At 37.1% G+C, this 13611-nt stretch overlaps 1 protein-coding gene across 2 annotated transcripts in view; it reads left to right on the top strand.

Moving 5' to 3' along the window:
* Nucleotides 1-6451, top strand: part of TMC1 (transmembrane channel like 1) — a 142158-nt gene extending 135707 nt beyond the window's left edge. For both annotated transcript variants that reach the window (XM_082842148.1, XM_082842149.1), the window contains 3 exons: nt 2514-2592; nt 2700-2751; nt 6354-6451. In XM_082842148.1, the coding sequence (XP_082698274.1) occupies nt 2514-2592; nt 2700-2751; nt 6354-6376 (154 nt within the window). In that variant the 3' untranslated portion in view covers nt 6377-6451. The remainder of the gene's footprint in view (nt 1-2513; nt 2593-2699; nt 2752-6353) is intronic.
* Nucleotides 6452-13611: the final 7160 nt, after the last annotated feature.

Raw genomic sequence — 13611 nt, 5'->3', positions numbered from 1 at the left:
CAAAGGAGCAACATTGTTCTAATGCCACTAATTAAAGATTTAATAAGCTGCCCCAGGGGTATGGAAGAGGAATGAACACTGCCTTTGTTCCAGGCACGATCCATATATTAACTCATTTAATTTCCACAATAACCTTAAGAAGTTGGCCTCATTAATCATATTATTGAAAGCACATGGAAGATCTGCCCCAAATCAAATGGCTAATAGGTAAATTCAAACCCATGTCTTTTTATTCCCCACCACTTATTTCCCACCTACTCATTTACAGCACCAAACACTGAGTTCAGGCTGAGTGGAAATGCTCAGAAGAACTGGAAGCCACTTGTCAGAGATGGTCCATACCCAGGGTTGGCACACTTTTCCTTAAAGGACCATATAGTAGTTACTTCAGGCTTTGTGGTCCAAGAGGCAAAATTGAGGATATTATGTAAGTACTTATGTAACTATTTTAAAATGTAAAAACCAATCTTAGTTCATGGGCCATACATAACAGGCTGGGAGTCAGGTTTGCCCCAGAGACCATAGTTTGACAACCCCTGATAGAGGGAAACTGGCATGATATAAGGTCAAATAGATGTCCCACAAGGATGATTTTAGTTCTGACGTTTTGATTTAAAACCCGAAATTCAGCTTATTACTGATTTGATTTTTCAAATACTGAGTTCTCATCTTCAGCACTTTATGATGCCCATACAGTTGGCTTGGATTTTTTTTTTTTAATTTATTTATTTTTTTTTGGCTGCGTTGGGTCTTTGTTATATGGGTTTTCTCTAGTTGCAGCTAGCGGGGGCCACTCCTCGCTGCGTTGTGCTGGCTTCTCATTGCGGTGGCTTCTCCTGTTGCGGGTCATGGGCTCTAGGCACGTGGGCTCCAGTAGTTGTGGCATGCAGGCTCACTAGTTGTGGCTCACGGGCTCCAGGGCACAGGCTCAGCAGTTGTGGCACACAGACTCCGTCGCTCCGTGGCATGTGGGATCTTCCCGGACCAGGGTGCAAACCTGTGTCCCCTGCATTGGCAGGCGGATTCTTAACCACTGCGCCACCAGGCAGTCCTGGCTTGGCTTTTTATTACCTTTAATTAGAGAATGTTTACAAGCATTTTGAATTTCCCCAATGAATCATATTACATCAGCTTGGTTGGTTTTTGGGTAACTGAGTAGAGTTTGAGCTAGTTCCCTGCAGGCGGTTTCATTCCTTTGGAGACTAAAAAATGATCTATGAAGAATACTCATTGAAGGTGCACCTCAAGGTAGAAAAAAAGTGATGGATAAATAGAGAATTACAGAATTGCAAATGACTTGTGAGGTCTTTGAGTTCTTCCTCCAAATGCCGGCACTTTTCTAGGAAAACCCTTACAATACACAGACACACCATATTTATTGAACACCTAATTCATGCCAGATATTACACCAGATGCTTTCATGTATGTAATTTCATTCAAAATCCTATCACTTGTATAAGAAATAAACCCAGTGGAAATGATATCAATAATCTTGTTGCTAGCAGCAGATGGCTCATAAAGGTTATGATCTGGCATGTTGGTGAGTAGGGGAAATGTGTTCAGTAACCAGTTATTTGCAATAAAGGGCAATGCCAGTTATGTTTTTTTTCTGTTTTTTGGTTTTTTTTTTTTGTGGTATGCGGGCCTCTCACTGTTGTGGCCCCTCCCATTGCGGAGCACAGGCTCTGGACGCTTAGGCTCAGCGGCCATGGCTCATGGGCCCAGCCGCTCTGCGGCATGTGGGATCCTCCCAGACTGGGACACGAACCCGCGTCCCCTGCATTGGCAGGCGAACTCTCAACCACCATGCCACCAGGGAAGCCCCATTTTGTTTTGTTTTTTAAATGCATTCTTTCTTTGTTTTGCTTTGTGAAGATGAACATGTTTATTTTTGCAAAAACGTTTGGCTGGAATTTGCTCTTTTTAGAAATGTCACTTAAATGCCAGGACTATTCTTTTATGAAATAGTTTCTTGTGAAGGAGAGAGAAATGCAAACAATACATTCTATGGATGAAAAAAAGCCATGTTAATTAACTATGACGATGAGGATTATGGTCTTAGTTGTAAAAGCCAAAGGAAGGAATTTAAAGTGGAAAGTCAGTTTCCTTTTTATTCCACACATTCCCTAAGCTTCAAGAGATTTTCTGTTCTATTGGATGCCATTGATATCGATTTGAAATGGTGTTTTCAATTATAACTTAAAGTGATGTTAATACATTTCCAAGAAGAACCTAAAATTAGGCAGTGAGGAACATCAGACAGAGCCCTGGGCTGTGGAGGAGGAGCCTTGGGGGTCCAGCTTCCCAGGTCCACCCCAGTTGCTGTGGAATTCTGAATGTACTTCTTCACCTCTCTGTACTTCAGGCTTTTATCTACAAAAGAGGTTCAGAGTAGAAAATACCTTAAAGTCACTCCAGTGCCAACATTATATGATTTAGTTAATGTAAATTTAAGAAGAATCTTGAGGAACAGAAAAATACCATAAATTTTATTTTATTTTTTTTTAATTTAGTTTGACTATCTATTATCTCAATTCTACTGCAAAAGGCCAGAAGGCAGCAAATCTGGATCTAAAAAAGAAGATGAAACAGGTAGGATACAATTTATTTCAGAGAAATATTTGTCTTTATTAATGTCAAGTAGTAGAACACATCAGGAAATCTCACGTTCTTCTTCTCTACTATTTTTTATTATGTAGCAAGCTTTGGAGAACAAACTGCGAAACAAGAAAATGGCAGCTGCACGAGCAGGTTTGAGCTATGTTATGTTTGCATTCTTTCTCCCCTACAAACAGTATGCTCTTCCTTTTTTTCCTCTCAAAATGGGGCATTTGATGCAGAGGAGCATTACTGCCCCAGCAAGTCACCCCATACTCTTTACTGTCCACCTTTTTAAGCCCTTTTCAGGCATCATATCCAGGGGGTTTGGTTGTTTTCCAGTGGGAGAAAGAAAAGAGAAAGAAAACTTCAGGAATATAAAAGTAGCAGTAGTGATAGAAAAGGGATCTTGCAAATTGACGGAAGATGAAGAAAACATCCACATACATAGTCATACAAAGAGCAGATACAGATGCCTAATCTCTCCTGCCCATTTTGACCATTTTTATACATAGATGGATACACTGGGAAGATGCTAACAGTATCCTCTAGGCTCATCACTGTTGCTTTCCCAGAGCCTTCTCTAATTCGTTAACCTCTCTTACTTTTTAACCTCTTTAATTTTTAAACTATTAGAATAAGGCATACTCTTATTTGCCAAAATTACTGATATGTTTTGCCTTCTACATGGAAAAGTGATGCCTAAGAAATTCAATAAAAATCTTTTCCAACTCCTCCCTCATTCCCAACTCTACAACTCTTTATATTAGTATGGCCTTTTTTCCCCCTGTAAGTAATAATAATAATAATTTTTAAAACTCAACCCCAATTAGTTTAAGTAGAAAAATGTATTGGTTCACACAAATGAACAGAAGAGTGGTATGTAAATCTTCTGGTCACATTTTACCCCAAGTTTAGAAGCAATCAGGATTGAACCCCATTTCTCTGTGGTTCTTTCAACACTACACTCCTTTTATGTTGGCCAGCCTTTATGGCAGCAAAAGTGGATGCAGCAACTTCTAATGATGTCGTGTCCTTAGATTATATTTGTCTTAGTTTTTTTTTTTTTTTTGTCATTAAGCTACTTGTTTCTTAACGGCATTAATTTTTTTCAGCTCTATTGAGGTATAATTGACTAATAAAATTGTAACACATTTGAAGTGTACAATGTGATAATTTGATATACACATACATTATGAAAGGATTCCCACCTCCAGTTAATTAACACATCCATCATCTCACATATTTACCTTTTTTTAGCACATTTCAATTATACAATACAGTGTTACCAACTATAGTCACTATGTTGTACATTAGATCCTCAGATGATATTCATCTTATAGCTGAAAGTTTTGTACCCTTTTACTAACCCCTCCCAATTTCCCCAACCTCGTATCTCTGGCAACCATCATTTTACTCTGTGTCTATGTGTTCCACTCTTTTGTTAAAGCTTCCACATATAAGTGATACCGTGACATGTTTGTCTTTCTCTGTCTGGCTTACTTCACTTAACATAATGCCCTCCAGGTTCGTCCATATTAAATGGTAGTACTTCTTTCTTTTATAAGGCTGAATAATATTCTATAGTGTGTGTGTGTGTATACACACACACCACATCTTCTTTATCCATTCGTCCATAGATGGACACTTAGGTTGTTTTCATACCTTGGCTGTTGTGAATAATGCTGCAATGAACATAGGAATACAAATGAATGATTTCATTTCCTTTGCATATCAATCCAGAAGTGGGATTGCTGGATCACATGATAGTTCTGTTTTCAGTTTCTTGCAGAACCTCCATACTGTTTTCCATTGTGACTGCACCAATTTACATTCCCACCAACAGTGCACAGCGTCCCCTTTCTTCCCATCCTCATCAGCATTTGCCATCTCTTGCCTTTTTGGTAATAAACATTTTAACAGGTGTAAGGTGATACCTCATTGTGGTTTTGATTTGTGTTTTCTTGATGACTAGTGATGTTAAGCACCTTTTCATGTACCTATTGGCCATCTGCATGTCTTCTTTGGAAAAATGTCTATTCGATCCTTTGCCCATTTTTAAATTAGGTTATTATTATTTTGCTATTGAGTTATATAAGTTCCTAATATATTTTGGATATTAACGCCTTATCGGATATGTGGTTTACAAATATTTTCTTCAATTCTCTAGGTTTCCTGTTCATTTTATTTATGGTTTCCTTTGCTGTACAGAAGTTTTTTGGTTTAATGTAGTCCCATTTGTTTCTTTTTTTCTTTTGCTGCCTTTGCTATTGGTGTCAAATCCAAAAAATCATTGCCAGGAAAAATTGCAAGAGCTTTTCCTCTAAGTTTTCTTCTAGGAGTTTTATGCTTTAAGGTCTTATATTCAAGTTTTGAATCATTTCAACTTGATTTTTGTGTATGGTGTAAGTTTAATTCTTTTCCATGTAGACGTCTAGTTTTTCCACCATCATTTATTGAGGAGATTATCCATTTTCCATTGAATATTCTTGGTGTTTTGTCAAAAATCAATTGACCATATATGCATGTGTTTATTCTGGGCTCTCTATTCTGTTCCATTGATCTTTGTGTCTGTTTTTATGCAAATACCATATAGTTTGGATTATGACAGCTTTGTAATATAATTTGAAATGAGGAAGTGTGATGCCTCTAGCTTTGTTCTTTCTCAAAATTGCTTTGGTTATTCGGGGACTTTTGTGGTTCTGTATGAATTTTAGGATTTTTTTCCTATTACTGAGAAAAATGCCATTGGAATTTTGATAGGGATTGCATTGAGTTTGTAGATTGCTTTGGGCAGTATGGGCATTTTCACAATATTAATTCTTCCAATCATTAACACAGAGTATCTTTCTATTCATTTGTGTCTTCTTCAATCATTTATTAAAGAAATTTATTTGTGTCTTCTTCAATCATTATATAATGACCTTCTTTGTTTCTTGTTACAGTTTTTGGTTTAAAATCTGTTTTGTGTGATATAAGTAGAGCTATGCATGCTTTTGGTTTCCATCTGCATAAAATATCTTTATCCATCCCTTCACTTTCAGTCTATGTATGTCCTTAAAGCTGAAGTGAGTCTCTTGTGGACATCTCATAGTTGGAAGCATTTATGTCGCACATATCTGCAGTGCTTTTGTATTTGCTCTAGATTGGGACTATAACTTAATATTATCAAATTAGTATTTAGAATAGTGAATGAAATGGTCTGACTTCTAAGATCTGAATTCTAGTTAAGGTATATTATTACCTTTGTTTTAAATAATATAATGTTATTGCATACTAATTTACCTGATATTTTCCCATAATTTGTTAAAAATATGTATAACCTTTGTGAAGGCAAAGACTATATCTTATTTATCGTTGTTTCCTCAGGACTTAATATAGGACTTTATATATCAGTCACTCAATAAATACCTACTAATTATCTACTGGACAATAAGGAATTCTTTTACTGGAAAAATTTGAAATGAACAGATTTCTATACTAATTACATAAGCAGTAATGAATGAATAAACATTTCAAAAAGAGCAGAACTTTTATTCTCCTGTCTTTAGAATTTGTGAGGATTTTGTAAAATACAGAAATATTTGACAACAAATATTATAGCAACCTGGAACACATTTGAAGGTATAGATTTCAGGCCACCTCATTCAGAACCATTAAGCACACTGAAATTTTTATTTACCTCTTCTTTATCTTCTTTCTCTGTCTCTTTATTTATTTATTTATTTATTTATTTATTTATTTATTTTGAACAGCTGCAGCTGCTGGAGGCCAGTAATTTTCATGGATATTCTGGAGGCCCAGAAGTATTCCTCATCATACTGTTCAAAACCAGTGACTTATGTGAAGGCCCAAGTAAAAAAAGAAGGATCTCTACCTTATTCCAAATTAGGGATTTGTTCCTGCACCACCACTTTCTCCCCTGAGCAAGTCCCCTCACATTTTCTTTAACAAATTGAGTTTAAAATTGTGTGTGATGGAGAAGTATGGATTACTGGCTTACTTGTTGGGTTAATTTAAAAACTTTTTACTCATATGGACTTTCATTTTATACATATCTTCTGCCTTAGTTTTCTTAGCCTGGAAACAGGAATATTTCACCTTCTTTTTTCTTCTAAGGTCAGAAATATCTTCATAAAGTATTCATTGTAATCATTCGTTAACTCACTTTGTTTTTTGAAATTAACATCTTGTTTTCCCTTTTCATTCTGTCTCCCCATCCATGGTCCCCACAAATATACACCCAAAACCTTTTTATTTGCTGCTGGATTCAGTATGAAAAGGAATGGGCTTTTTAGAAGAAAAATCTCATGGGTTATCTCTTCGGGCTTCTGAGAGGTACACATAGTTTAAACCATATCAGGAGGTTTATATTAGCAAGCTTTGACCTGAACTGTGTTTTCTCATCCTGATGGGTCCCTACAAGTACCAGAGCCGGAGTCCATCGGGTCTGGGAATATACTGGTGACCCATGTCTTACTATATATGGTGAGGTATGGTTCCCTAGTTGACTTTGGGGTTTAGCCTTTGCTATCTTCATTCCTCAGTGGATGGGTCAGTAGGAAGAGGTTTTGTGTCAGTTTCCCTGCCTAATACTCCAGCGTCTTCTCTGGACTGGACTTTAATTCAGTCAACTTGATTGGAACTTGGACTATTTCAGCTTGGACTATTTCAGTGCTTTACTAGACCCTTCCCAGAAGCGTATGTGCAAATTGTGGGGGAGTGAGTTTGTAATAAACACTGGGACCACACTGAGTGCATGACCACAAGGAACTACAATGAGGCCAGTACCTCTTAATCTGTTTACTAAATATTTATCAAACATTATGTGTCAAACATTTATCAAACATTATATATCTTAAGTATCACCTGCTCTCTAGATTTTCTCTACCACTTTTTGCCCTACCTGCTATATCCTTAGTTTCTAGCATCTTCCAGAATACTAGATACTAGAACTTGCAAACCTGTTTTAGGATCGAACAAAATTAATGATACCTTCCCACTCGGGGCAAGACTGTCCCTTTCTTCACAATGACACAGATATTATAGTACACTATCAGTATTCAGAAAAAAGATTTGCTTTCTCTTATTCTCTATTAAGTGCAATGTCTAACAAAATCCAGTTATTATTCTACCTTTTTCAGCTCTCTTCCAAAGTTAGGACATCTTGATGGACAAATAACCCTAGACCTCAGAGTTGGCATCACATGCTTAGTAGATGGGATGCAAACAAAGGAGTTTAGCCCACAATGGAAAACCAAGTTCCTGTGGAAAAAAACAAGGGAGTGCTTTAGCAGAGGGAATCCAATGCAATGTGGGTAAGATGGGAGTCTGATGACTTTACTGCCTCCCTTGAATCAAAAATATGGACCTGGATAATATCCAGTTACAACTTTCTTTTGCCTTGTTTGGTTCACAAAAGTAAAAAAAGTGTTTCCACAATTCATTTGTAAAGAAATATATATTAAAAGAGTAAGTAAGCAGGCTTCAAAAACAAGAGACTTAAGAATGGAATGGGCAGATGTTCTCAGCTCTCAACTCAGATACACACTTGATTTTTCAGAAGACACATTGAGACCTAAGAATATTTTTAAAAATAAACTGTAGTCATAGCCTTTATTCATATCTACTTCCTGCAAGAAGGAAACAGCATTATATGATGGTGACAAGATTTCTCAAGGCCCTATATGAGGTTTCTTTTTCTCAAAGTTCTCTTGTAATGGATTGCCTTGGATGGTCCAGCTGCCTTTACCAGGATGGGTCTTGATGACTTAGTAATTATGAATAATGGAACAATGTATACATGAAATACTTGACCTCTTCTGGGAACTTAGGTATTATATAACACACATCTTTTTCATACACACCAAGAAGGTTTCATACAAATCCTTGGTCATTTAAAAATTTATAATAGTGGTACACGTTCATTACAGCAAATTTAGAAATTTTTAATAGAATTAAAAAAGCAAAAGAACCTATAATTCCACCACCCAGAATAACTTCTGTTAACATTTTGGTGTATTTTTTTCTCAGATTCACACACACATATAGACTCAATAAAATATTTTGGATCATAAGATATATTTAGTCTTTATCCTACTTTCTTAGTTAACATTTTCCCATGTCATAAAAATTACTTCAGAACATTTTTTAATGGCTACAAAATATTTTTTGATATTAATACAGCATAATTAGTCTATTCTACTGTTGTACATTTAGGTTGATTAAAGATTAAATATTAACTTTAAATTTGGGTCCTTTCAGGACACATTTTTATGCAAAAGCATTAGTTTGTATAGACTTTTAAATCAACACATATACATTTGAAGACAGTTTCAGTCAATTTACTGATACAATTATATTACTTTCTATTACTTTCCTGATTCAGAGCAATTAGCCTTAAATGTCACTAAATTTTCTTTTGATACTGTTTTGCTTATGGCTATATAAAAACTTTTTAGGAACCATCTCATTTTTTTTAATCTTAAGGAACATATTTAAAATCTTTTTTTTTGGAAGTCAAGTTTCACATGCTGAATCAAATCAAGTATCATCCACATATGATAACCAATACAAATTGCCACCTGGGAAATTAATGATTTTTTCCTATTTTATTTGATTTACTAAAACTTTGGTCAAAGTTATTGTCTTTATGTTTTTATTTGTTATTAAAGGCAACAGGCTCAAAATTATTTCGCAATTCAAAGAATATCAGAGTCCTTGATATTTTACTGGAAGTTTAATTTCTGTGTTGCTGCTGCTGCTGAGGCTCATATTTCTCAGGTTACGATCACTGTTCAAAAGAAAAGCCTGGATGCATAACCTTGGCATCTTACTCATTGCTGGTAGGATACCAATCAGATTCTTTCTGCATCACTCATTGTCCATCATATGTAAACTAACAGAAACTCCCTAAATCAAATGATGTCATAGAAATATTCCATAACATAGCAAATTAGTAATTGATCATGTCAAATGTATCATGACATCCAAATGTATCCAGGTTAAATTCAGAAGGTGATATAGGTTCTGAAATCCCCAGCTGACGATCTGAAGACTTCAGCAAGAATTTTAAGGGGAAAATACCATCTTAAAAGTGGATTAGAGGGCTTCCCTGGTGGCGCAGTGGTTGAGAGTCCGCCTGCCGATGCAGGTGACACGGGTTCATGCCCCGGTCTAGGAAGATCCCACATGCCTCGGAGCGGCTAGGCCTGTGAAACGTGGCCGCTGAGCCTGAGCGTTCGGAGCCTGTGCTCCACAATGGGAGAGGCCACAACAGTGAGAGGCCCGCGTACCGCAAAAAAAAAAAAAAAAAAAAAAAAAGGTCTGGACAGTATAAGACCCCATTTTTACAGTCCCTCTTCTGTGTTAGCTTTCATTTGTAAACAAAAATATTCCTCACCAGCCAACACATTATACTTAAGTGCGTGATGAGGATGAACTGTAAAGAGTAATTAAGAGATCATTTAGTGCTTCAGAGAGGAAAACACATTCACCAATTTGCCAGATAATTATTAATAACTATTTTGTATGCCTTGATCTTCAAAGGGAAAGCAAATTTCTAACTTTATGATCTCTGTTGCGATAGTGTATAACTGCTCCTTTTATACAGAAAGAAAAGGAGGCAGGCGCAAATTAGGTGATCTGCCCATTGCAGTAGTGGAAACACTGTGGATCGGAATTTGGAGCATCTGTGAGTTACATTCAGCTCAGGTCCTGGGAAGGAGCCTGAGGCTGTGTTCAACAGAGCACTGGATCAAAAGAAAGAACTCCCCAGCTTTATTCTCTGTGCTGTATTGTTTTTTACTGAAAACAGGAATACAATATTTGCAACTAAAAAAGAAAATTGGCTAATAGAACTGCTGAGATCTTTGGAAAATCTTTGAATCTTTTGCATCTAGATGCTGTGTGATCATAGCCGGCTCATTCTCACTTAGCACTGGTTTCATTCCTATGTATCTGATTGGCCCAGCTGGGCTCAGTGCTGGCCTGCAATAACAGTGAGAATGTGTCCAAACGGAGCCACACAAGGTAGCTTTTGCTTTTCCTCCATACTGTAGGTTAGGAGGCACCAAAATGTTATTCATTTTGTTAATCATTTGTTCTTTTATTCAGCAGTTATGCCATGATTCTTTGTTTATCAGTCAAACATTCCCAAATATGGGAATGTTCATGCTCATTTAAAACAGGCAAAAATTAACATTTGCCATGTGACTTTATGGAAATGGTTCAACCTCTCAAAACCTTGTTTCTCATCTCTAAAAAACGGGGATAATAAGAGTCCTACTCCATAAACTTTCTACTTGGGATTAAAAGAGATAGATCCTGCAGAGATCATAGCACCAAACCTGGCACATAGTTAGTGCTCGATAACAGCCATGGTTGTCACCCTTGTTCTTATGGCATTCCAAATATTTGTAGCTGTGGTTTAATTATTTTTCTGCTTGACCATACATCTAAACTCTGGGAAGAAATTGAGAACACCATTGAAATGAGAATTTGTCAGGGCCTTATCATTTTTACAAATGGAACACTGAAAATATCATGGTGATCCCCAGTATCTAATTTTAAGTAAAAACAATATTACTTTTTTTTTTTTTTTTTGCGGTACGCGGGCCTCTCACTGTTGTGGCCTCTCCCACTGCGGAGCACAGGCTCCGGACGCGCAGGCTCTGCAGCCATGTTTCACGGGCCCAGCCGCTCCGCGGCATGTGGGATCTTCCCGGACCGGGGCACGAACCCGTGTCTCCTGCATCGGCAGGCGGACTCTCAACCACTGTACCACCAGGGAAGCCCCCAATATTACTCTTAAAACACTAAACTTTCATACATGCTGAAGTCATGCTTTCTGACTCCTGACATTTAGAAGATGCTTCTTTCTGGAAAAAAAAAAATTCTGCTTTGTTGTTTCTCTAATACCTGCTTACTTGCTCTGTCAAGTAATCCAGGCATGGAATTAGCAATCTGTAATGTTGATGTGCTTATAAATTAGAGGGTAAGACCCTATAGGCATGGCTAGTGTTTTGCAGGAATAATATAAATGGACTAAATACATAAGGACTGGACTGTGAGTCAGCAGGAGCAGAGAGTATGACTGAATTGAATGTTAAAATCCTAAAGTGCTTTTTTTCTTTTGGGATCAAATATTTTCCCATATGACTTGATAATGGAAGTAAATGGGGGAAATGGATTCATTTATAAATTTTTAGAAATGATTCTATGTGTTAAGGCAGGTCAAACTGAATGACATTAATTAAGAGACATGTGAATGTCATACTGTGATGCATGATGTGAGGATAACCCTGAAAAAGACAATAGATTAACATGTCTGAAGTGTAAGGTGCTTAGGTCATTGACCTCAGAATTAATAAATACATTTGTAGTGGAATACGATGGAATAACCCAACAGCAGGTGAAAATTAGCCTGCCGCAAAATAGGCCAAGAGCTGGAATTACAACTGATCTCAGTGGAACATGGAATGAGTTGATTCAATGGGAAATGTTTGTCCCTAGTGAAACAGTAGATAACACCCAGTGGAAACACTCAGCCTTTGGATCTGCATCACAGAAAATGTTCCATGTATCTCAAGTCCACAGACAACTAAATAATCATGGGGGCTGAGTGGTGGTATAAAAGAGCACAGGCTTGGGAGCCAGGGCCAAGGTTTAAGTTTTGTTCCTGACTGACTGAGAGTGTTACTCACTGGCCATATGATTTTTTGGTTGTCATTAATTAGCTTTTTGACCCAAGCTAATTACTTATTCTCACTAGGCTTCAATTACCTCATCTTTAAAATAGATAATTGTCTCCATGCGAATTGCTGCACGGATTACGAGATGATGCTGAATATCACTGAGCACCGTTTAGCACATAGCACATAGTTTAGCACCCAGTTAAGGGCTGGATATATGTTACCCCTCATTCTCCTTTTTTGCCAAAATTTTTATTTGAAAAATTTAGTCATGTTTCAGTTTAAAAATTAGAATGATTTTAATTGATCTAATTCAGGGAGTTATCAAAAAACCAATTGCAAGGAAGATTTTACTCAATTGGAGAAAACCAAATCTCTTATAGACCAATAAAAACAGCTGTTCAGATTACTTTAGCACATTCTTGGTTATTTTTTAGATGAGTATGTTTTAGCAGCAGAGTGGCTTAAATTGAAGATAAGCAGCATTAAATGAATAAAAATGCATGTGATTGCCCATCAGGATCTCAGTGTTCTAGCACTGTCTCTGCTACTGGTTAGCTGTGTGACTTGTTGGAAGTCATGTCGCCTTTTGAAGTCTCACTTGCAAGATAAGGAAATCGCACAGCGTAGTTTCCAGAATTCTTTCCTGTGCTCTAAACCTGAGTGGCCCAATATGGTAGCCACTAGCCACATGTGACTATTGAGGACTTGCAGCTTGAAATTGAGTTGTGCTGTAAATATAAAATACATGCTGATTTTGAAGACTCTGTATGAAAAAGCTAACGTAAAATATTTCATTAATAATTTTTCATTTTGATTATTGGAGAGATTATTTTGCATGTATTTGGTTAAATAAATTAAGTTACTAAAATTACTTGCTTCTTTTCTTTAATGTGGCTACTAAGCTTTAAATGACAGGTAGCTTGCACTTGTGGTTGTGTTCGTTTCTATCAGACAGTGATGCTCTAAAAACTGAGTTTATGGAATAAATTTTAGTGAAGGTTTCAATTGTACACAGAGCTGGGTTTCAGAGCTACTAGGACATTTCTGATAAGCTGATAGAGCTGGTGCCTTCCACTTATTTGATTGTAGCAGTTGATTTGCACTGTGCAGGTGGTGGGGAGAAGCTGGGGAAAGGAATGGGAATAGATTAGAGTCCAGCGGAGGCAGAGTCTGCAGACAGAATCAGATGCGGCCAGTTGGTGGAGGGAGGATTCTGGGACAGTGCGGTACAGGAGACGCTCTGTTGGTGGTCGGGGAGCACACCTAACACAAAGAAGGGAAGACAGACATTCTGCTCTCTGTGCATGGAGCGTGACAC

Source organism: Leucopleurus acutus (assembly GCF_964270905.1).
Source record: "Leucopleurus acutus genome assembly, chromosome: 7".
Classification (NCBI taxonomy): domain Eukaryota; kingdom Metazoa; phylum Chordata; class Mammalia; order Artiodactyla; family Delphinidae; genus Leucopleurus; species Leucopleurus acutus.
Note: the sequence above shows the minus strand (reverse complement) of the source record. Positions and strands in the feature narration are given on the sequence as shown.